The sequence below is a fragment of the Cydia amplana genome, chromosome 1, assembly GCF_948474715.1.
Source record: "Cydia amplana chromosome 1, ilCydAmpl1.1, whole genome shotgun sequence".
In the NCBI taxonomy this organism is placed as follows: domain Eukaryota; kingdom Metazoa; phylum Arthropoda; class Insecta; order Lepidoptera; family Tortricidae; genus Cydia; species Cydia amplana.
This window is the reverse complement of record NC_086069.1, coordinates 1,697,279-1,720,218: the sequence shown is the minus strand read 5'-3', so window position 1 is coordinate 1,720,218 and position 22,940 is coordinate 1,697,279. Positions and strand designations below refer to the sequence as shown.

General features: G+C 36.4%; 1 protein-coding gene across 11 annotated transcripts in view; it reads right to left on the bottom strand.

Annotated features, from left to right (window-relative positions):
* Positions 1-16,443: 16,443 nt before the first annotated feature.
* The window catches only part of LOC134655498 (glutamate-gated chloride channel), a 57,579-nt gene continuing 51,082 nt past the window's right edge, over positions 16,444-22,940 (bottom strand). For 3 of the 11 annotated variants that reach the window (XM_063511353.1, XM_063511049.1, XM_063511275.1), the window contains exons 7-12: positions 22,201-22,335; positions 21,428-21,580; positions 20,989-21,163; positions 18,508-18,610; positions 17,494-17,669; positions 16,894-17,256 (exon numbers count right to left, since the gene is read on the bottom strand). In XM_063511353.1, the coding sequence (XP_063367423.1) occupies positions 17,217-17,256; positions 17,494-17,669; positions 18,508-18,610; positions 20,989-21,163; positions 21,428-21,580; positions 22,201-22,335 (782 nt within the window). In that variant the 3' untranslated portion in view covers positions 16,894-17,216. Of the gene's footprint in view, positions 16,818-16,893; positions 17,257-17,493; positions 17,670-18,507; positions 18,611-20,772; positions 20,948-20,988; positions 21,164-21,427; positions 21,581-22,200; positions 22,336-22,940 lie in introns of those variants that run through there. The other 8 variants (XM_063511201.1, XM_063511002.1, XM_063511122.1 and 5 more) reach the window with 4 other exon arrangements.

Below are 22,940 nucleotides of genomic sequence, written 5' to 3'. Positions count from 1 at the left end.
GCGGCGGTCTCAGTGTAGGGCGGAGAGTGGGGACAAATGGGAATGCACCAATATGAGTTATGACAAAATAAAATCAAAATGTGTTGAGGATTTGAATAGGCTTTTGGTCTTTTTGTGGTTATTGCGTTCCTTATTAGGACTCATTGTGATTTCTGACGGAAGCACGAAGTGAACGACTATTTCGCACTAGGGGATATATTTAATGGCAATTGTTTTCAATACCCGCTGTGGCTAAAGTGTGACTACACATAAAGTGACATTGAAAAAATGTGTACCTACTTGTAATTTGTTGTGCGAGATTACTTACGGTAAACAATAGGGTATTTCACTACTAGTCAAATCAGTTTCTTTTTTCGAGTTCGAACTATGAAAACGATTTTGCTACTATGGATTTTATATGAACTAGCATGTGACGTCACAATCTAATTATCTACTCTTGATACTTTATACGGGATTTAAAATAGAATAGAAATTGTGTCTAAAAGTAACTGCTGTCTAAGTTTGTCTATTAATCTTTTGGCGCTTTATTTCATGCATGGTGTAAAATAATTTATTTTAAATACAGTCAAATACCCTACTTATTTCCCGCATTTGATTTGTCCCATTGACCTTATTTGGATGTGTCCTATACAAACTGTATCATGGGATGGGTTCTGAAATAACAGACACAACGAAAACTACATCATATATTTATAAACGTGATATAAAATAACATGCGTAAGGAACACAGTTTGGCTCTAACTGCTCGTATAAACACTTAATTAGATACTGGTTTAAAGTAGGTTTAAGTTGGCGGTCGTTGTTGGATGTGTGCTCAGGGCTTCTGACAGAGGAGTAGTCTTTCTGCCTCCGCCTGAAAAAAAAAAAACAAATTTTAATTTAAAAAACATAATTCGGTCGTCTCCGCAATAGGAACCCTCAAAAAAGCCGTCGTCCCGTAAAAGTTATCGATAACGAATCAAAATTAACCCATTCAGTGCTAATAATAACACTTTGTCGTTAATACGAAACAAAATGTGCCATTTTCAACCAAAAGGGTACTTATTGTCGGTTGTCACTAAGGCTGTCTCCATATAACTTCAATCTGAAATCAACCTTATTGACAACCGACAATGTGGTACCTTTTGGTTGAAAACGTCACAAATTTTCGCTAATACAAACTGGCTGCTGGGGAAACCCTTGTTGCGTGTTATGTTGCTACGCTCGTAGCGCAAAGTCGTAGCCGATAAATATGAGTTACCTCATTTGGGCGTTTTCTAAAATAAATATTGAAAACCCGATTCTCCCAGATCCTGGTGTTTTTGGGTTCTTTCAACTCAGAATCACTAAGTAGCATATTCAATCCTGATGATAAAAAAAATTGTCCCAAAAATATGTATGAAAATTATACATTCCACTACGTCACGTTACATACAAGTGAAACATTTTCTCATACTAAAAACGTGACGTAATGGAATTGACATTTTGGGACATCTTTTTTTAATGGTAGGATGGAGAGTGCTATCGATTCTGTTCTGAGTAGAATGAGCCCAAGAATGTCCAGATTTGAAAGAATCGGGTTTTCGATATTTATTTTAGAAAAAGCCCATTTACTGCTAAGCCACACTTGAAGCGCTACGTGGTAGCCACAAAATGGGTTTCCGGTAGCCCGGTTCGGATTTAACAAATAGTTACGGTTTTGTACTGGTTTTGATACGGCATTATTGACAATCGTCTTGGCAATTGGCGCGCATCTCAAACTTTCACTTCTTTCGACAAGGGCCCGTTTCTCAAAAACTTGTAACTTGTAATACTAAAGCCCCTTTCTTTCAAAAGCTGTTAAAAAGTGACATCCGCTTGTATTACAAGTTACAAGCTTTTGAGAAACGGGCCCAAGGTCGTATTAAAATGACATCAAAACCGTTGTGAAGTCTGAATTATGTCACGTTTAACCCGTTCAGCGCTAATCACGACACGTTGCCATTTTGCCTCTACAAAGCATTTTCGTTACATACCAGGAAACCCATGTTATCGGCTACGACCGTAGCTCAGCGGTGAATGTGTTAAGGATACGTAGCGGGAAAATGTCTCTACAGCCCGTACGGGCTACGCCGTAGCACTCGAAGTGTTGCGTTGTGTAAAATCGTGCTTTTACTCGTATGGTATTTAGAATTTAATTTAAATGTAAAGATAATTTTGAAAGTTATCATAAAATTAGTTCTTAATTATTTTATCATGTTTTAATAGTTAAAGTATTTAAACAATATTATAGGTACACATACGTTCTGCAATTTTCGATTTTCATGAACAGGAAAAAAATCTTACTACCTACCTATTTCGAGAATTCCGCCGATAAAAAATACAAATAGGTACCTACGACGTAATTAAGATAATAAGCTTTAACAATGGTTTATCGTATAATACATTTAAATCTTTGCCTAATATTTAAGTAACTATTAATTATTAGGTACCTACTTATTGAAATATATTGGATGTTGGATGATCAATGACAGATATTTGCAGCCAACTCAGGCTAACTACTTGTGCGGTTGCAAGTAATTAATTTTTAATTAGGTACTTATTATATATGATTAACATGATCCGCGATATCCGCATATTAGTCTGCTCACGTATATTATCTGCTAAGAACAACCTCGGGCATAGAAATATTATTTACAGTACATATGGTGCTACTTTCCCGAACTAGTGCAGCAAAGATCACTTTCCGTGCGTATGTCGAAAGTTTAAAGTGCCATATGTACTGTAAAACGTTGTACGATACACGTGCGAATAGGTAATTCGCAACTCTTGTCGATTTTCCTCTTTTCCGCACTTGTATCGTAAATAACATATTACCTGTATCATTCTATAAATTTGTCCAACAGCATCGTCACTCCTGCAAGGGTTCGGCGCGGAGGACCTCTTGCCGCCTCCCCAGCTCGACGTGAACGTGAGCTGCGCCTCCGTGAGCACCAGGGCGCACGCCACCAACACCAGCAGTAGACAAAACTTGTACATTTTTCAAGATGGCGCACGACCGCGGCACGGGAGCGATGGGGTGACTGTGATGGAGTGACGACGGGGGATACGGGTTATATACGCGGCTGTGACGCATGGTCAAGCCATACATTGTGGCCAATTAATGATGGGATAAATGAGATTGATACAATGGTCAGATGTAGGTTTTTAGGTAAGGAAAGCTATGCGATTTTCCGCTTGGAAATTTTAGTAGGAACTTACCAAAAAAAGTTTTTCTTTTCTTTTCCTGGTAAAGAAGACGAGAGAACATTAAATATGTAGGTATGATTTTATGTTTGAATTAGGTACGTATAGTTTTACCGTATAAGAGTGTGTACCTTTTTGTGTTTTATAGAGCCAACCACGAGTCTACTTTAAACTGATATTCATTTTTTTAAACGATATTCATACATTCGATAAAAGCATGGCGGTCCGGGACAAGACCGAAAATAATGTTAGAAAGTTCTCTTCGTCGCCCAAACAAAATTCATCGAATGGATCACTCATGCTTTGGTTAATCGGTAGCTGGCAGGGAGTTTAGTGCAGGATGATAATGATAACATATCAGTGTGACAGCTCTGTCGCGGGATAAAATTAACGCATAGAATATTCGCGTAGCTTTATTTTAACCTACCTACGACCTACACAAAGAAACATGAGGCGTGTATAAAATGAAACCCAGTAGAAAACAGCTTGTTAATAAATCCTCGACAAAAAATGATCTAAAATAGTTTATGTTGATTCTGATTTGCTGCTGGGACTGCACGCCAACTGCAACGTCGGCGTGCAGTTCCCATACAAGTTGCAGTCGGGTTGCAATCCGCCTGTTAGGTATACAAACGTATTAGTGCTCGACACGCTAATGCCCAATAGATGGCACCAGTACGTTTACCTTACCGTCCCTTAAAGTTGCCCTTTTGAGCTTCCATTTGCTATATCTTTTGCACTCTATTTTCCGAAACTGACATTGCCAATTACCTAACTTGATAACAGCAAAAATTATCGGGTAGGCACAGTAGTTGATCGACTGATTAGCTGTAATGCCTGTAATGGGTAATATCAGTAGGTATGTTACGCATGTCAAATGATCGGTGATTATTTTTTATGAAGCGTCCTCGACTACGTAAGGAAATCCTGGTTCTAATTAATTAGGTACCGAAAATATCGAACAGAATACGCTGGGCCGAGAAAATTGGTTCAGGGAAGAATACTTTGTTAAGTAAGGTTCATCCCACTCATAAAATATGTTTTCATTAGAAAGCTACTTTAATAAAACTAATGTGTCGGATAGTTGGATTCTGATGGAATTAGAAATATAATATTTATAGCAGACGAATTATTATTGTAGTTAGATACAGTCAAATAATATGTATCTTTATGTTAACCCGATCGATATTTTTAGCTTTTTGTGTACGTAAATACTGTACAATGTGTGTGATTTAATTATTATATGAACTGTGTATTTATTAATAATAATTCAGCCTTTATACGTCCCACTGCTGGGCACAGGCCTCCTCTCATGCGCGAGAGGGCTCGGGCTATAGTCCCCACGCTAGCCCAATGCGGATATTATATTACATGGTCATAATTAATAACACTTGGATATATTGTAATATCGTAACCATGTCACAGCCGTCAGAATAACGAGTCGAAAAGGCCTCTTTATAAAAGGGCCATAGAGGGTGTGAGTACAATATACCTACTGTATGTAAATTCGACTGTAAGTATAGAGTATGAAAGGACGAGGTCATAAGCATAAATATGAGAATTACGAGTGTTTCGGCGTGTGCTGGACGATGAGTTATTAAATTCCTATGGAAGGGTTGTTTTGTTTATGGAACACTAGTTTGTATCCACGGCTTCACCCGCATGACATGATGGTCAAATATTTGATTAGCGTATGTTTTATATAAAATAATGGACAATATACAAATATATAGTTTGAAGTCAATAAATATTTTAGTGTACCATTGTTATAACTATACCTTTGAATTTCATACTAAAAATAATGAGCTGTTCATTTTATAAAGGTCTTACAGAAGCTTAGCAATGCACTAAAGAGAATTTTGCCAATTTATTGCCAAACCTTTTTACATTTCGTTTCGATTTCTATGATACTAATAGTAGACGCCAATTAGTGACGTAAATATGAAATGAAACAGTCGTCAACAGTTAATCTGAACGCGAACTTTCTAAGTGCAAGTTTCCATGCAAGTTTCCAGGAATTTTCAGAAAGTTCTGCAACTTGCACATTGCTACAGAAGCTGTAAATATGAATCTGTAAAAAGTTTACACTTTTCTTAAAGAGTCCTTATTGTATATTTTTTTGTGTTTAATGTATATTACTCGGATTTGGATGCCTCTGATATTATGTTCCAACGTCTAATAACCACACCTCTTACCTCGTTTCGATTTTTTTCCCCTCTTTGTAGAAGTGTACCTACGACTATTTATCACATCACATCCAGCCGCCAACCGCTGAAGACCTAAATAAGAAATGTAATTACGACAATGTCCCAACCCACGCCATTGCATCCCAATTAAAACTTGGACACAGGCTTCACTTGATTTGCGAAGCCGGATAAAAACTTCATGATCACTTCGGCATATAAAAACCCGCGTGTAGCTGAAAGCACTCATTCCGAAGTCTGGATTGGCGGTGAAAAGTTCTCTAGTCTGTGAGCGCGCGGGAAACTTGTCATTGTCTCTGGTAGAATGCGCGGAGTGTTCCTGTTGGTGCTGGCGGCCATGGTGGTGATGACGCAGGCGCAGTTGACGTTCACGCCCAACTGGGGAAAGAGGGCCGCTGGAAGAAACGACGGATGTAAACCTGGGGAGACGATACTGGCCATCTATAAGCTGATTGAGGTAGGTTTGTGATCGTCTTTTTTTTTAATTGTGAATGTGCTATGTGCAACGCCTAAAGGATGACTTTACGCTTGAAAAGTCCTGGTCGGGGTCGAAGCGTCCGCCACTTAGTTTTCTATGACGGGTGAACTAAGAAAATAATAGTTAAATTTTAAATTTAAACTATTGCATAAAAATAAATCTATAATCTAGACACGCGGTAGCGTGTCCAGCCAAGTTCAAAGAAAAAGGAACTGGCGACGGAGCAACCGTGTGTAATATTACACGAACCATTTCGAGCTACTTTTGACCCCTTCACAACTTGAAACCTACTTAACCTACACAAATGAAATTTGGCACATGTATTCAAGTCCCTTAGCTTGTACAAAATACAAAATTTCATAAACATAGCTCAACCAGTTATTGATAAATTAACGTTTAAAAACCGGCATTTTTGTGACTGACTGACATATAGATCAAATATCTAATCCACTTCCAGATGACCTAGAAACGTGAAATTTGGCATCAAGGTAGACTATTAGGTGTATATAGAGGTAAAAATCTGAAAACTGGAAATTATTGATATTTCGATGGAAAAAATTAATTAATACTAATAGACCAAGAACCTAACCCACTTCTAGATGACTTAGAAACTTGATATTTGGCATCAAGGTAGACTATTAGGTGCATATAGAGGAAAAAATCTGAAAACTGGAAATTATTGATATTTCGATGGAAAAAAATAATGAATACTTATAGACTAAAAACCTAACCCACTTCTAGATGACTTATAAACTTGATATTTGGCATCAAGGTAGACTATTAGGTGCATATAGAGGAAAAAATCTGAAAACTGGAAATTATTGATATTTCGATGGAAAAAAAATAATTAATACTTATAGACCAAAAACCTAACCCACTTCTAGATGACTTAGAAACTTGATATTTGGCATGAAGGTAGACTATTAGGCGTATACAAAAGAAAAAATATGTAAACTGAAACTTTTTGACAATTAACCGCGCGTTAGCGAGGGTCTCCTTTTCAGCTTAGGCAAACTGCTTTCATGATGAATACTATAGTAATTTCTGTACAAAAAGTAATGATATCCCAACAAAAACATAAATGTGAAATGAGAGCCAAGTTCAATATTAAGAATATGTGTCGTTGTTGACTCGCCGACAAAAGAATTGAGATCTATATGAGTGCCAAGTTCTGTGCTGTGTAGAAAATCTTGAAATTATAAAGGATTTGTCTTGGCTAGTTTTTAAAAACAAAGCAATTTTTGAACAAGTAACATAGATAAATATATATTACCTATATGCCTATACGTAAAAACTAGCCAAGACAAATCCTTTATAATTTCAGGATTTTCTACACAGCATAGAACTTGGCACTCATATAGATCTCAATTCTTTTGTCGGCGAGTCAACAACGACACATATTCTTAATTTTGAACTTGGCTCTCATTTCACATTTATGTTTTTGTTGGGATGCAAGTTACAGTGTATAGCTGAATCTTTTAACTTAAGATTGTATTACTAAGCTACTAAATTAATATTAGTTTTGAAATAAAACTATTAAAACGGATTATATCGCGTATATTGAATTTATTCTACATCCCGACGTTTCGAACTCTTTACAGCCTTTTTATACAATCCGTTTTAATAGTTTTATTTCATGAGTGACTATCGCGGTAACCGAAGACAATATTAATATTAGTTTTGCTAGTCTTAATGAGAAAAAGTGTCACGGAGCAGATTTTTTTTAAACTACTTGCAAATAGAAAACCGTACTCGATTTATTTAGAAACTTCCGCGATGCTAGTGGCTCTTTTTTAAAACACAGCTATCTCTTATTTATATCGTTTACGCGAATATTACTCCTACCGAGGTTGTTGATTAGTTAAGAGCCACACGAACTTAGCCGCCGCCATACAATCGCAGTTACATTAATTTTAAAAGGACATGAAACTTGGCATGGACGATTAAGTAACATATTATATATCTTCATCTTTAACAATATTTGTCATGAAAAAATACTTTGTCTCTAATTACCGAAAATGTTCATTGTTTGGATATTTTTGCATATGAATAATTTTTTTACATTTCTAATATTATTAACGATGTGCTGATATTTGGTGAAACTGATAATTAATACTCTTGCTCAAGTGTGAATGTAGGTAATAGGCCCATTTGATGAAATTAAATTATAGGCGGGTCAGCACAGTTCATAATGTATGAGAGCTCTACATGAATTCTCACACTAGAGATTTTTTGAGATGTGATAACCTATGTTGCAAATACTATATTTAAAAAAAAATCTCCACAAAATATGTCACATGGTTTTAATAAATCCAAACTATTATTAAAATAGAAAAAATATATCAAAACATGAATCCGACACTCGAGATTTTTTAATATGCAGTTCTCAAACATATACTCATTATGTATTTATATTTTCTCCCAGCTTGACACCAAAACCAGCTCCCAATAATTTTCTTTATTAAAAATATTTTTTTATATAAAAATAACAACTATGTGTACATAACAATTACATGTTAATTAAGCTCTGTATATTTACTATATCCTACAAAAAAATCTCTCACGTAAATTAATCCATTTAATTACTATTAACCATTTTTGTTTTGAAAATGTTTTCGTTGCTTCGAGAAAATGGACAGTGGGTTTGTTTTTCACTTTCTCAAATCTCTTTCTCATGTTAGTGTAACAACAAAAAATCTCCCACGTATATGTAATATTGTATGGAATAAAACCATTATTAAATCATCCAAGCTATTTAAATTACCCTAAATGGCGGGTACTGATTCACTGTAGAGAACGTTTTATCGACTTCCATATCTCCGTCTCACTTCAATGTTCGCGGCAGACGATTGTTCCGCTTCAACAGCCGAGAGTTCGCGATCCGGTCGACCGTTAATTCTCCCATGACTATCTTACCCAGTTTCATCGGTATGCGTTGCGCGCTTACTTAACACACCTCAGGCCAAGCTCCTATAAAACGCGCAATGCATGCATGCATTGCGGTATCTCCTATACGTCACATATGTCAGCTATGAGGCTATGACATGGCTATGACAGACTGTGGCAGTTAGTTCCAAAGAAGTATACAGACTTGTCAACCCACCATAAAGTTTAGCGTAAAGAGAATATATCACTCCTTAGTGAAAAACCATACGGTTTGTGCGAAGTTGAGCGTTATGTCAATGCTAATAAAGATGATGGTTTGACTTACGGAAATGAATAATAGAATATCATTTTATTTTATATTTCCAATTCCCGTTTCATTTACACCCAATATTAAATCTTTTTCCGTAATAAAATGCGTATATAATTACTGTCATCATCTGTATTTATTTTATTTCTTTAACCCCCGTTATTCATAAACGCGCTACAAACCTCAATTAGCTAATAATAGTAATAATCGTTTGTCCTTATCTGTCACTTTAACTTATGTATTTGTAAGTAAGGGATAAACATAATTGAACTAAATCAGGCCCGTAAAGTTTATGAATAAAGTGGTTAATCTTTATTGCACAAAAGAAAAACCTTATAGTACAAGAGGCGGACTTAATGCCATAAGGCATTCTCTACCAGTTAACGATGGCTTGTCCTCCGGCCCATTTGATCGATGACCTCCTTTGATTATTTATTTTTAATGGACGCCAAAATCCAGACAGGAACTTCGATTTTGACATTTACCACAGTAATGCAGTCGGTAGCAATGTCGCGCTTCAAAATTGCTGCAGTCGACTGCATTGCTGTAGAAAACGTGAAAAAGGTCATTCAAAGGGTAATAGGGTTATATACACCGCGGGATTTAATAACCCGAAAGATTTAAACCAACGATTTTAGAGCCTAATTAGAGTATATAAAGTTATATAACACATAGTCCAAAAACCCTTAATTTAAGAGATATTAATTATTTAAAACAAATCACAAGTAAAAAAATCTCAATTCTAACACACCCTTATGCGTGACGTAGCCACCAACTAATTTTACACGCAGACGCACTAACTACATGGTTATTAGCCAGTTTCACTTAATTAAGTTTGATATCCTACAAAAGGTTTCACTACCGAAATTTTGTTCTGTTCTCAATCACGAGAGTACAAACTATTTACCTTTACGATAACTGGCCAGTTTGACGAAAATGACGAAATTGATGTCAATAAAATGACATATTTCATATGTCACACAAGATATGCGCAAGATAACATCTTTAAATTTGATTGACTGTAATAAATAAAATTCATTTAGCGGATATTCACTTTGTGTACGGATTTGGAAACCCGAAGAACTATGTGCTTCCGGCACGACGGACCCACTTCAGCCTAGAAGTTCGTAAATTGGCTAGACGAACAATACCCTGAGAGGTGGATTGGCCGTGGAAGCAACGTCCTAACCTGGCCCGCCCGGTCACCCGACTTAACGCCATTGGTTTTTTTCTATGGGGAACTCTGAAAGATAAGGAAGGAATACTCAACACCAGTGAACTCTGGAGAAGAATTATGAATAAAAATTCGAACGGCTTCCGAAGAAATAAAGAACACTTTTGTAAACCTAAATAATGAAATCCGTTTAAAATTAAATCTTTGTGCTGAAAACGGTGGTACACACTTCGAAAACCTAATTCATTAAATTAATAAAAAAGCGTAATTGTTTAACATAGTTGTTTATTTTACTTTACTCAGTATAAATCAACACATCGAGAATTTAAAATACGTACTGATAAGCATGATCGATATTTTAACAAAAGGTCATTCAAGTAATCATCCCTTTCCAGCTGTAGTATGAGTTAAAACAATAAGAGGCATGATTTCTTTCGGATATAATCATGGTTAATGGCTTTGGTTACCTCACTCAAAGGAAAAGATTTTATCGCAAAGTTTCAACAATAATAACTGCACTATGCCTACTGTTGTAGTAATTAATAAAGTTTTGATACAATTTGTGGTATTTTGAGGTGCCAATCAATTGAAATAATTTCAACGTAAACATGATCCTAGACATAACTTGACACTTCTTGTCATGGAACACATGTGCATTCGCCGTGCATCGTATGATATCGGAGTGATTCATGAAATGTCATGCTCGCTCTCTGTTTCTCTACTTGAGATTAATTAAACTCGCTCACTCTCTGAATAAAGGTTTGTTCACAAAGAAGCGGTAAATTAATATGATTTAATTTGTACTGAAATAGTAGTTTAATTAAAATATATAATTGGACCCATGTTGATATAACATTATTTACTCGTACTGTCGTCAAAAATACGTGATTTAAATCTTTCGGGTTATTAAATCCCGCGGTGTATAAAATGAAATGATGCATTAATAAAACTTTAGTTAATTAACAATATTATATTAAATCATTAACAACTTTGACAGCACGATCTCTTCGCAGGTAGGTGCTCTACAAGGAGTTTATATTACAACATTATTTCCAAGAAATAATCTCTCATTGTTACGAAAATGTTGGTAGGGTGGCTTTAGGTTACTTTTCGTTCATATCGTCTTGGATATGGGTGAACATGGTGTTAATACACTCAGTATCAATCAACCTGTAAAGATATTGTAGCCTGGCCTTTTCTCGAAAAGTCTTCTAGAAAAAATACGCTCATGTCGTCTCGGATATGAGTATATTTGGTATCAGTGCATTCAGTATAATTACCTGAACACAAATATATGAGATGACAAGCGCGAAAGTGGTGAGGGTAGTTGCTATGACGCAAAGTTTTTACCATTTTTCTTTTAAACATACCATGTGGGGTACCAAATGAAAGGGCCTTGTAAGTAGATCACAAATATATAACACACTGTAACACTTTTACTACTTAATCCAACAAATTATTTGAAAACGTTCAAAAATTTCACAATGAGTTGAATTCCAACTGCTCTAAATTGACTAAGATAACTTGATCCCAAGTTTCCTTGCAATTATACGTAATCGAGGGCCAGGCTCATACTAGTTCTCATGTCGCGATGCGCTAACGCTAACAAAAACTAAGCGTTACGAATTGCTGACATTTGCTTCTTTTAGTTTCACTCTACTCAAGCATCGGATGACAGGATCGTTGAAAAGGGACAAACATATCCTTTGACGTTACGTTACTCTTCTCGTGAATTGTCAAATTTTAAAATTCGAAATTAGCTTTGGAATTTGTCCGGGTGGCTATTCGAAGTATAACTTGGTGGACGGTACTTACTAACCAAATAAGCTTGAGATCCAGTATCATAGATAGTTGTAAGACTTCAAGGGTCTATTTATATCTGACTGTGCATCCTGTATTCTAAACGTTTTGTGAATAGATATAAAAATTGACACCTATCATTTTTCACATAAACACAGACACTTTATGCATTGAATTATTAAACCTTAACGCAATGCCATAAGTCATAAGGTATATTTTCCTAATATACCTTGATGCTAATTCGAACTTTGTTATAAAAGATGTCATTTTATATCATTCGCGCGTGCATTTCACTCGTACTAGATGAAATATGTATTGGTGCGAGCGAGACGGTTGGGCGAATGATAACAAAATGATATCTTTTTGACATCTTAAACAAAGTTTGACTTGGCCTCTGTGGAAGCCTGGAAATACAGCATACTTCATTGACTTTTTATGCTGGAAATTGATTTAATAATTGCGAGAAAAATAAGTATGTTATTCTTCAATAACTTGTACACTTACTGTCAAAAAACTAGAAGTGTCCATTAATTGTGTAGAACATTATTTGCTGTTTGTTTCCAATATCATGCTGCTATTCTGCGAATATAGCAGTTCCTCAGGCAGATAAATTAAACATGATCGAAACAAACACTATTAACCACAATAGTAAACTTTTCTCTCAGTGTGGGATATTCTCGGTCATGAAAAACTTACAAAGTTATTGTTTTTTTCATTAAATCTATAATTAATATTATTGCCGGGAGAAATTCTGACCGTGTAGTCGTGTAAGCTTCATAGCCCATTCTTCAAAAAATCTCTAGTGTGAAATTACTGTTTAGGTAGTATAAAATATAAAATAAAAAAAATGTTATTTCTCAAAAACGGGAACAGATATCAAGTTGTTAATTCGCAGCCGGGTATTCAATATGATATATAATTCACCCGTGTAGAAACATTTGACTGTGCAATTAATGTAACTTTAACTTTATATTGACTCCACTATTAAGGTACCTTTAGGTACCAGGCTATGGGATATACTTTTAATTCCCACATACGGCACTTCAAACGTGTTATATTTTCGATAAGACTGACATTCGATTGTGATTTTTGAACTGTCAGCCTGGGAAAGGGTTAAATATACAAATACTTAAATACATATAAAACAACCATGACTCAGGAACAAATATCTGTGCACATCACACAAATAAATGCCCTTACTGGGATTCGAACCCAGGACCGCGGCTTCACAGGCAGGGTCACTACCCACTAGGCCAGACCGGTCGTCAAATGCAAGGCTCTAAACATTAATTTTTATTCCGTGTGCTGACGCCAACACCGCTTTAAAGGTGACTCACGCTAGAACGGTTCGGGTCCGAGCCGATGCGTTTTATAAAAAAAATGTCAGATTCCTCGGCCCGGTCTTAGGTTTTGACTAGCGGTTTATCATTATGATAATTTATTAAATTTATTTTTATTATTAAATTAGTTAAAAATATATTTTTTTGTCTTTTTCAGAGCGAAGCAGAGAGGATGCTAACTTGTCAAAAATAACTCTTCAACCACACCCGAAAACACGATGACGCACGCTGTTGTTTATATAGTTCTAGAAAATAGTTTATCAGGTAGAAGTAAAACACACTTTAGATGGGTATACATTTATTAAAAAGTCACTTTATGAAATTCGCATTTCATTATGCCGTCCTTTTTAACTTAAAGGGTTCTAATCGGCTAAAGTAACAATTAATTTTGTATATTATATTATCCATTGGATCTGTTGTCATCTCTTTCTCGCACATATCTCTAACTCTCTTTATAAACAGACCAAGGGATTCTGCGCTTTGTCTTTTCAATTAAAACTTTTTACATATACTTTTTAATATTTCAAAAACCTATGTCTTCCATTATTACTTACCACAGATACAAGGATAATATACCATTATTCATGGTCATCAAAGTGACGTGAATTGAGGTGCTAGTCATTGAACGATCATGATTGGTCAACGATTTTTTTACGGTCACTGATTGGTCGAATCGTATGACAAGGGATATTGGCTGGATATTTGTTGCACTTCATTTTACATCACTTGACATTTTATTTAAATGTTTAAAATTTATTAAAAACTCATTTGTTCTAAAATTCTGTTAATAGTCTGGTTCTCTGAATTTTAAGGTAAATAAAATAATAGGTATATTGTATATTTTGTATCTACAAGTACATAATATTTATACTCGATACTTTTTTATGTAATATAATATGACCACGTAGTATTATGTAGCAGTTCAAGTTTATATTTTACTGATTATATAAATTTGTTTAAGTGGGCCGTTTTCATTATCTTTGTTATTTCATCATCATCATCTTCCTAGCGTTGTCCCAGTTGTAGCTCATATTTTTCTTCAGCAAACATTATTAATTAAGTATTGATTAAAACTTAAAATACAAAGAACACAGACTTCATAAATCTACAGAAACGAAAGTTTTGTAAACTTATGTATTTCCTGGCATTTGTTTGTGATGATCATTTAAAGTATTCGCCCATTAAATATTAACTAACGTTCCGGTATTTCATTCATAATTGTCCTGTTTATATTTGTTAGATTTATTTTTGTGTTTTTTCCTTTCTAGTATCGATATGTAGATGTGTTTTCGAAAACCTTAATTGACTTAACGCATAAATTCAAATTGTTATCAAAAATTGTGTTGCCAGGCCATAAAAATCATAAGTTTTTGATTAGGCAAGTACCTATATCGTAACTTTTAAGGTTGCCATCACAGCCAAGAATATCTAATAAGGGACATATCTAAGTAAATAAGAATACATGCTAGATTATCAGTATTCGCTACTTATATCAACTAGTATTAACCATGTTACAACCCAAACTTCAAGACCCATGGAAATAAAAAGGGACGGAAATAGAAAGATGAGCAAATAGTACATTTATTCTGTAATTCGATTTATGTAAATGGAACATAAGCGATTGAATCGCGGAAGCAAACGATGGTGCATCAAATGGCGTCGACGCCGACATCGAACGAACACAGCTTTAGTGATACTTTCACAATATATTGTAAAGTGAGAATGTGTGTCCATATTTTAAACGTGAAGAAGTGTATTTAATTAAAACATCGATACGTAGGAAACATTGAGTAGAGTCGCTAACGTAGTCTAAATTATTTACAGTGCCACGAAGTATAGATGATTTTAAATTAATATCGAAATACCTTAACATATTTTACGAGTATTTTAGTAATTTAATAAACATCTTAGATAACAGAGTTCTGTACACTGAGCGACACAGGTGTAGAAATTTGTAGGCCCATACTATTTACACCATACCTCTTGTATTTGTTACTAAAACATAAAACGGCATCCTCAAATGATATTCATTTTATAACGATGGTCCTTCGAGCCGGATTTAGGTTTTAATAAGAAATGCATGACCTTATTTATCTATGCTCTATATATTATAGTTAATGATTAAATTGTTTTATAAATTCCTTTTGTCTTATAGACGAGAACTTAGTATAGATTATGAATGAAACCTACCGATACTAGGCCTTCTTATCCGACTATTCCCAAGAGATGGATATTTGACTCTACGTTATAAGTGATAGAGTCGAGTTTATATTGTAGTTTAATCGGTATCAATAAGTTAATATACTGACCCTTAATATACTCCTACATTCATACATACATTCATACACGCTTTTATAGGGCGGTTACCGTATGTCACACGATTTTGAACGGTATTTCAAATGGGATACGGATTCAAATCTCGTGTGTATATCTGGCAAACCGAATCATATATCCTACTTACGTCTGTAAGTCTCCGTTCATGGAGTTTTGGTAAAATTATCGAAAACTTTTCTGAAACGAAAATGTTTGTACCTATACCTAATTCAGATGTCACACATTCCGCCGCCGTCGAAGGGAACATACGCTTCCCTTTACTTTGATTAATCTATAATTCTATCTACATATTATTATGTTATTTATACATATTGTAAATGTATAAGTGACCTAACCCTAACGCAGTGAACCAAAATCGTAAATGTGAGGTTATTTTTGTAGGCTATATTATCCCGCGCCTGACGCCTGCCTTAGTTTTAAGCTTGTCATATTTTATATTTACATCCAATTTCAGAATAACTTCTTTTAGACTCAAAATGAAGACAAAGATTTATTTTCATTGATTTAAGTTGTGTAAAGTTCACACGAATAGTCAAGTGTGAAAGTTGTCTGATTCTTGAGCAACAGAACGAAAAAGGTTGGTGTTATTGGTACTACATATTATCACAAGAAATGTTTTAAATCGTCTAGTTTATGACTTGCTTAGGTGACTCGTAATTATTATCATATGAACCTGGAGACTCCTCAACATAGGATTCTGAATATTTTCTTTCCCAACTAACTAATGCCTCTCGTTAGTCCTACTGTCCCTAACCTAACCTAACTAATCTTGTGTCCCTCAATCTCAATTAATTCGTACCTATGCTCTTGCTACGAAGTACTGAGTAGTAAGTAGATACTGGTCTGATATATTAGAGTAGTTAAACCAATTGGCACAGCTCCAGTTAAACAATATAAGCTCAAAAGTCTGTGTTTACGACTTTTTCGCTCGCTCATACGATTATAAGATTTTACTAGTAGGTGCAAATAATTAGGGCAAAACGTACCAGTTAGCTGCAGTAAGATCATGAGAACTTTGACCTTGTAAAAACTTCTTATTTCCCAGCAAGTCAGAAACTACAGTTTTTCACGAGTCTAATAGCGTTAGGACCTGCGCCCTCATACCGCGCGTCTTCATCATGACAGTGAGCAATTTAAAGCATGATACTGGAGTCCGGAGACAACCGCTTGCTTCGCCAAACTGGGCAACCAGGGCGGTGGTTCAGCAAGTCATAAACTACAGCTTTCACGAGTCTTAATAGCCTTAAGACCTACGCCCTCGCTCATCGTTCTCCATCCTAACAGTGAGCATAATACTGGAGCCCGGAGACGACCCCCGCTTGCTCCGCCAGTCCTTACAAGTACCAGGGCGGTAGCAGGGACAGAAGGTTTCGGATAGAGGCCGTTGGCGGAGGAAGAGCGCGTAGGCGAGCGCGAAGAGCGCGTAGGGCGCGAGCACGGCAGCGGCGAGCCGCGCGTGCTGCGGGGCCGCGGCGGCGTCGCGCGCGAATCAGTTCTCTTCGTCCTCGTCGCGGAATAAGTAGGTTGACCTGAGGATATACATTCAATTAGAAAAAGTTATACCAGGTGCTGGGTCTACATATAAATGAATTAACTTTAGCCTTGGCAAGATGTTGGCAAGTAAAATAGTGACATCGAACTGTCGGAGAATCAACATACCAGTACAAGAGATTGTGGCAATACCGACCGACGCCATTGGTTTTGGTGTAGGCGCAGTGCTGTAGCAAGGTTCTGATAGCTAGTGTAAAAACTGTGAAACGACTTACCAGTAGGCCAGGTTGAAGAGGGCGAAGACCAGCGGGAAGGTGATCCTTGAGATGACGTCTATCCTCTTGGAGCGGGTGGGGAACTTGGACATCCACAGGCGACAGCAGTTCTTGCGCGCGGGGTTCATGTGGACCTCGCACTGCCGCATCTTCGGTTCGCCGCCGCGCAGCGGTTTCTGCAGTTGCAGACCAGTCAGGGAGGACGGACGGGGTGCATTTGGTACCGGTATGTTAGGAACTACTTATGACAGTAAGGGTCAGTTGCACCATACCGTTTGTCATCGTTATATGTTCGCAAAATTTTATTGTATTTTTATAGGAAGGTAAAAGTTGACTGCAGATTGGCGTTGAGGTCCATCAATTGTGTTTGGTGCAACTAGCCCAACACTTTTCTTGAGGTAAATTATTCGTTAGTTTTTGGGTGCCAATTAAAAGTGGGTTCATCGTTGATTAAGCACACAAGTATGAGATCATAATGAGTCTTTTAAGTGATAAGTGAAGTGAATGAGTGAGGAATGAGTGTTCTTTCTAAGATTTCTCGTCTAATAATTCATCAGTAATAAGTAATTGGAATCTTTGTGGCAAAGAGGAAAAAAATTGTCTACTTATTTTAGGATTGTAGTGTTTCATATAAAAACATATTATTACAAGGTGGTAGTTTTGGATCTATTGCGCAATGTTAGTCGTGCAGGTACTGAGAAATATAACATTAATGTGATATTTGAGTAAAAAAACCTTATCAGTAGGCATATGTGGAAAGTAAATAAATGAGATGTAACATGTCTCTAGTTGTGTCGATAACTAATTTGGATATGTATAGACTTAGATATATACTATAAAATAAGCTAGCCTGAGAGTCAAAATGCGCCAAAGTAAAGTTAAATCTGTTTAAAGAATAAGCATATTATATATTGCTGGAAGTTATACCTTAGAACGGGGTAAACGTTGTCGTATACGAACCATTCTGACTCTCAGTAGATATTAATTATGTGTCCAAATCAAATGCGATCTCACCATCGCGAAGGTGGCGTTGCTGTCAGTGTCCAGCAGGTCCGAGGCAGCGTCCAGGTTCGCTGTGGCCGCCTCCATCTCCCTGCGCGTCTTCTTCAGGTTCTCTCTGCACATAGTTAGTCAAACGTACTACGGGACCATAGGACCTATGATTGCAGCTAGCTAGTTCTATGGCAGAAGCATGCACTCCTTGAAAACTAGGGCGTAAGTTAAAAAAAAAACTCCTATTCTCAACTGTTTAGGACACGAGATTGGCAGCCTAATTGACTCTGATCTGAACTTGAAGTATTTGAATCTACATATATATAATTCAAGATATTAATTTAGCTTGTATAGAAATTGCGGGTATTTGCTCCTCATGTCCTTAACAATGAAAACGAAAGAAGACAAAGTAGAATCTTAAATCTGTATATGAATCACTAAAATTGCTAGAGGAAAAGTTTTGCGACCCATTATTCGGTTGCATCTAAAGGGCTTACGAAGGATTTTGAAAAAACGAACGAAATTAAAATTTGAACGTAAAATAAATCTAGCGAAACATATTTTAGCTAATATAACAAATTCCTGGTGTACTCGAATTCGGTAATAATCAGACTACCAAATTCAAGAAAAGATTAAAAATGTGAGATTCCGAAAACCAGATGGAATTATTATCACAAATTGTGCTTATGGTGTAAACATTTTCGGCATAGAAGTAGTTAAGGTTACATTGGGGCAACAGAAACATATGTAGGGAATCCTGACACTGTTCCTGTTGCCGCAAGCAAAATAAACTATGTTTCTTTTACCCCACATGACCTTAGGGTATTCATTATTGAGTTCGATGGCACCGAAAATAACTACAAAATAAATGATGATGAAATTCATCTACATAGCACTTTCATTATAGTATATTTGTAACTATAAGCTCTTAGGCCAAGAAACAGCGTTTTTATCTAGCGATACATTTTGAATTTACAAGCTTGCTGTTCATTCTACGGATGGCATTACTGTTCATGAACACTCAATTTTATTCTCATGAAAGGTGAGGCGCCAAGGCCTTGTTTCGACTGTTCATTAATTATTTCTCTTAGAACTTCAATGAACTCAGGAAATACTCATTTCTGAGTTATCGATTATTAGAGGTGTTTGCGAACGCCACTTGGAAACTTTTAATTTAGGGTACAAGTATAAAAAGCCATGTACAAGACTAGAGTCGAACCAACCTAACTCTGCAGTGCAGTTGCAATGTCATAGTGTCAAATTTCTATAGAGTATGACGTTTATAATACATCGATATGAATGACACTCCCTCACTTTGTTCTATTCAAATCGGTGCAAAGATAGTTTAGACGGACTCTATTTTATCATACAGTTTCGAAAATACGATTTTAACTAAAAGTAAAGAACTTACCTGCGAACTTAACTCTACAACGAAGCTTTACAGCATCATTTTATTTATCATTAGACTGTACGCAAACAAAAAATAATTAATATTCTTTTGAAGATTATAGTGTCTAAAAGGTGACATAAGGTATTTAAAAATCCTGAAAACACTACCGTTCCAAATTGAAAATGCAGTGTATACCAATACCATGACCAGCTTTAGCGATTACATGAGACTAAGTATTTACCAAAAGAACTTTTTACAAATGGAAGATTGCCCCATGAATTCATGAAATCTATGCTACTATTGTGGTATGATGAGAAACCAGTTTAAGGCACGCCATCTCTAGTCTAGTCATTCTCTTCTAAGTCTAAATCTATACCTAGATGTCTTTACCATCATGCATTGATTTTCAGCATAAATAATGAATCCTAATTCGCGTGTCGTTTTCGATGCAACAACTGATTGATAAAGGGACACGTAATAAAATGGGCATTTATTTATTTTTGTTTATTCTTGCCTTATCTAATCTCAAGTATCTCAACCATGCATCCCTTCATCCCTTCTTCAGGCCAGCTTTAGTTCAATGATTCCGAATAGTTCTAAATTTGCGAAAAGCTCCAGTCTAGACTAATGATAACTTGTCTTTGCCAATTGTCTTAGGGCCGAGAAAATTATCTTTATGGCTTTTGTCGGTATATCTATTGTCAATAACTACAGCCATACATTCGGATTATTCAGTTATCAAAAGGAATTTCATCAATTATTTTCTGCATTAGTCCAGACATCTATGGTTTTCTACGAGGGAAGGCTAATGCCGATGCCGTCTAACTGAGCCACTAAGGAGTGCAGTCACCCCCGTTTAGTGCACTATCATGTCATTTCATATGTACAAGCGATACCTGTGCTTGTTGGAGCGAGACGCATAGTTGACCAGAGCGAACTCCAGCAACGCTCCGAAGACGAATGTCAGACAGACGCCGGTCCAGACGTCGATGGCCTTGGTGTAGGAGACGGGCGGCAGGGACGCGTTGATGCCTGACGTCTGGGTGGCCATCGTCAGGAGCGTTGTTACTCCTGTTTGTACAATATATGTTCATTTTACATCCAAACCATACCTGTGCATATCGGAGCGGGACGCATAGTTCACTAGAGCGAATTCTAGCAACGCTCCGAAGACGAAGGTGAGACAGACGCCCGTCCACACGTCGATGGCCTTCGTGTAGGAGACGGGAGGCAGGGAGGCGTTGATGCCAGACGACTGGGTCGCCATCGTCAGGAGCGTTGTTACTCCTTATAGGTTAAATATTGTTATCATTTAATATGCAACTCAAATTTGCTAACGCGAATACTTTAGCGGCAAAGGAGAGGATTGTAGCGAGGAGAAATCATAAAGAGTCAGTAAATGCAGAATTTAAAATAAAAGAGATTTTTTCGTAAAAAAGGATTAGGAAGTGTTTATACTAGCAGAAGCTCCTTTCATTGGGCCGTTGTAGAGGGGCGGAAAACGGTTAACATCGAATGGGCAGCGCGGTTAGTAGGCCTGCTGTGACTTACCTAGCGACACCCTGGCTGGGACCGCGCCCTGGTCTAGCCAGAAGGACACCCAGGACACGATGACCAGCATACAGCAGGGGATATAGATCTGGATCAGGTAGTAACTGAACTCGCGCTTGAACAGCAAGTCTACCTTCAGGCAACTGTATTCACCTGGAATAGCGGACCAACATATGATGAAGCATAGGAAAACCCGTTTTAAAAGACACATTGTTATGGAAACGACATACCCGAAATCTGTAAATCTACAATTCTCTAGTTTATAAAAGTATAATTTATATACACTATGTAAAGCGAGATTCTAAATGCAGCTTTTAATCTAAGATGGCAAGGATGTAAAGGAAACCAAACCTTAACAAGATGTTTCGGAAATCCTGTAAAGTTTCTGCAGTAAATCGTTATTGGAAAAGAGTTAATTTTATTTCAGGGCCGATTTTTATTTTGTTGTTGAATTTTTGTTCGTCAGATTTCGATAAAATTTGGTGGATACATAGAGTTCCCTATTCTCTACATAGAACATAAGCGCAATACTCTATGTCTTAAAAATATTCTACTGAGTTACCAAAAAGTATGGTATTCTCGTAACTCAACGGAAAATTACATACATTTTACTCGGGACAAGTTGTGATTTCGTATTTATAGCACTTCAAACCAGCCAAATTGTATCCAAACGTAACGAAAAAGAAGTCGACAATAAAATAAAAATCGCCTCTTCAATAACATTAAAGTTAAAATGAATAACATTAGGGAAGACTATCGGTTAGAATGCTTACCAGTATTAGTTTTGCTGTTGCAGTAATCAGTGAGGAACTTCTCGAGTGTGAAGCGCGGTAGGTGTAGGTTTTTGACGACTTGCACTGGGTCACCTTCCTTCCATAGGAACACCAGGTCATCTGTCGTCCAGCCGTCTGGAATGAGATTACAAATTGTTTTTATAAAAGCGACTAATGTTGCTATAAGTGTTCCTAATTACTGGGCAGCTAGTTTTGTTTCCAACGAAAATAGTAATAGAGAGAATTGTGCGAGACAAGTAAAATTCAGGACAAGATTGATTACTTTTAAACCAACAATTATGTGTTGTCAACACGTACCTAGTGAATAGGGATAATAGGTTTTAGTCAGTAATACATTTATTTCGTACAAGACATTAATATAGCTACCTAAAAATAAAATAAAATATACCTAAAAGTCGAGGAATATAAAAAACGTTCATCGTTTACACGTACAACGTAATTTTGACTGCATTATTTACGATTGTATAATTGTTATTTGTATGGCTACCGAACGCTGTACCCTAATGAACTCGTAAATCAAATGATGTAATGACTGGCTGGCACTGGCGCCTTATGGCATCAGGGAATTCACGGCATCAACGTCGTAAACGTTTTATTTTAAAATACGGCCGGTAAATTTGACAAATTCCTTCGTAAATCAGTTTACTGCGAATTATTTTCTGAATGAATCGACATTATCTTGTAACGTTTGCGATGAGTGAGATTTATAGAAAGAGGGT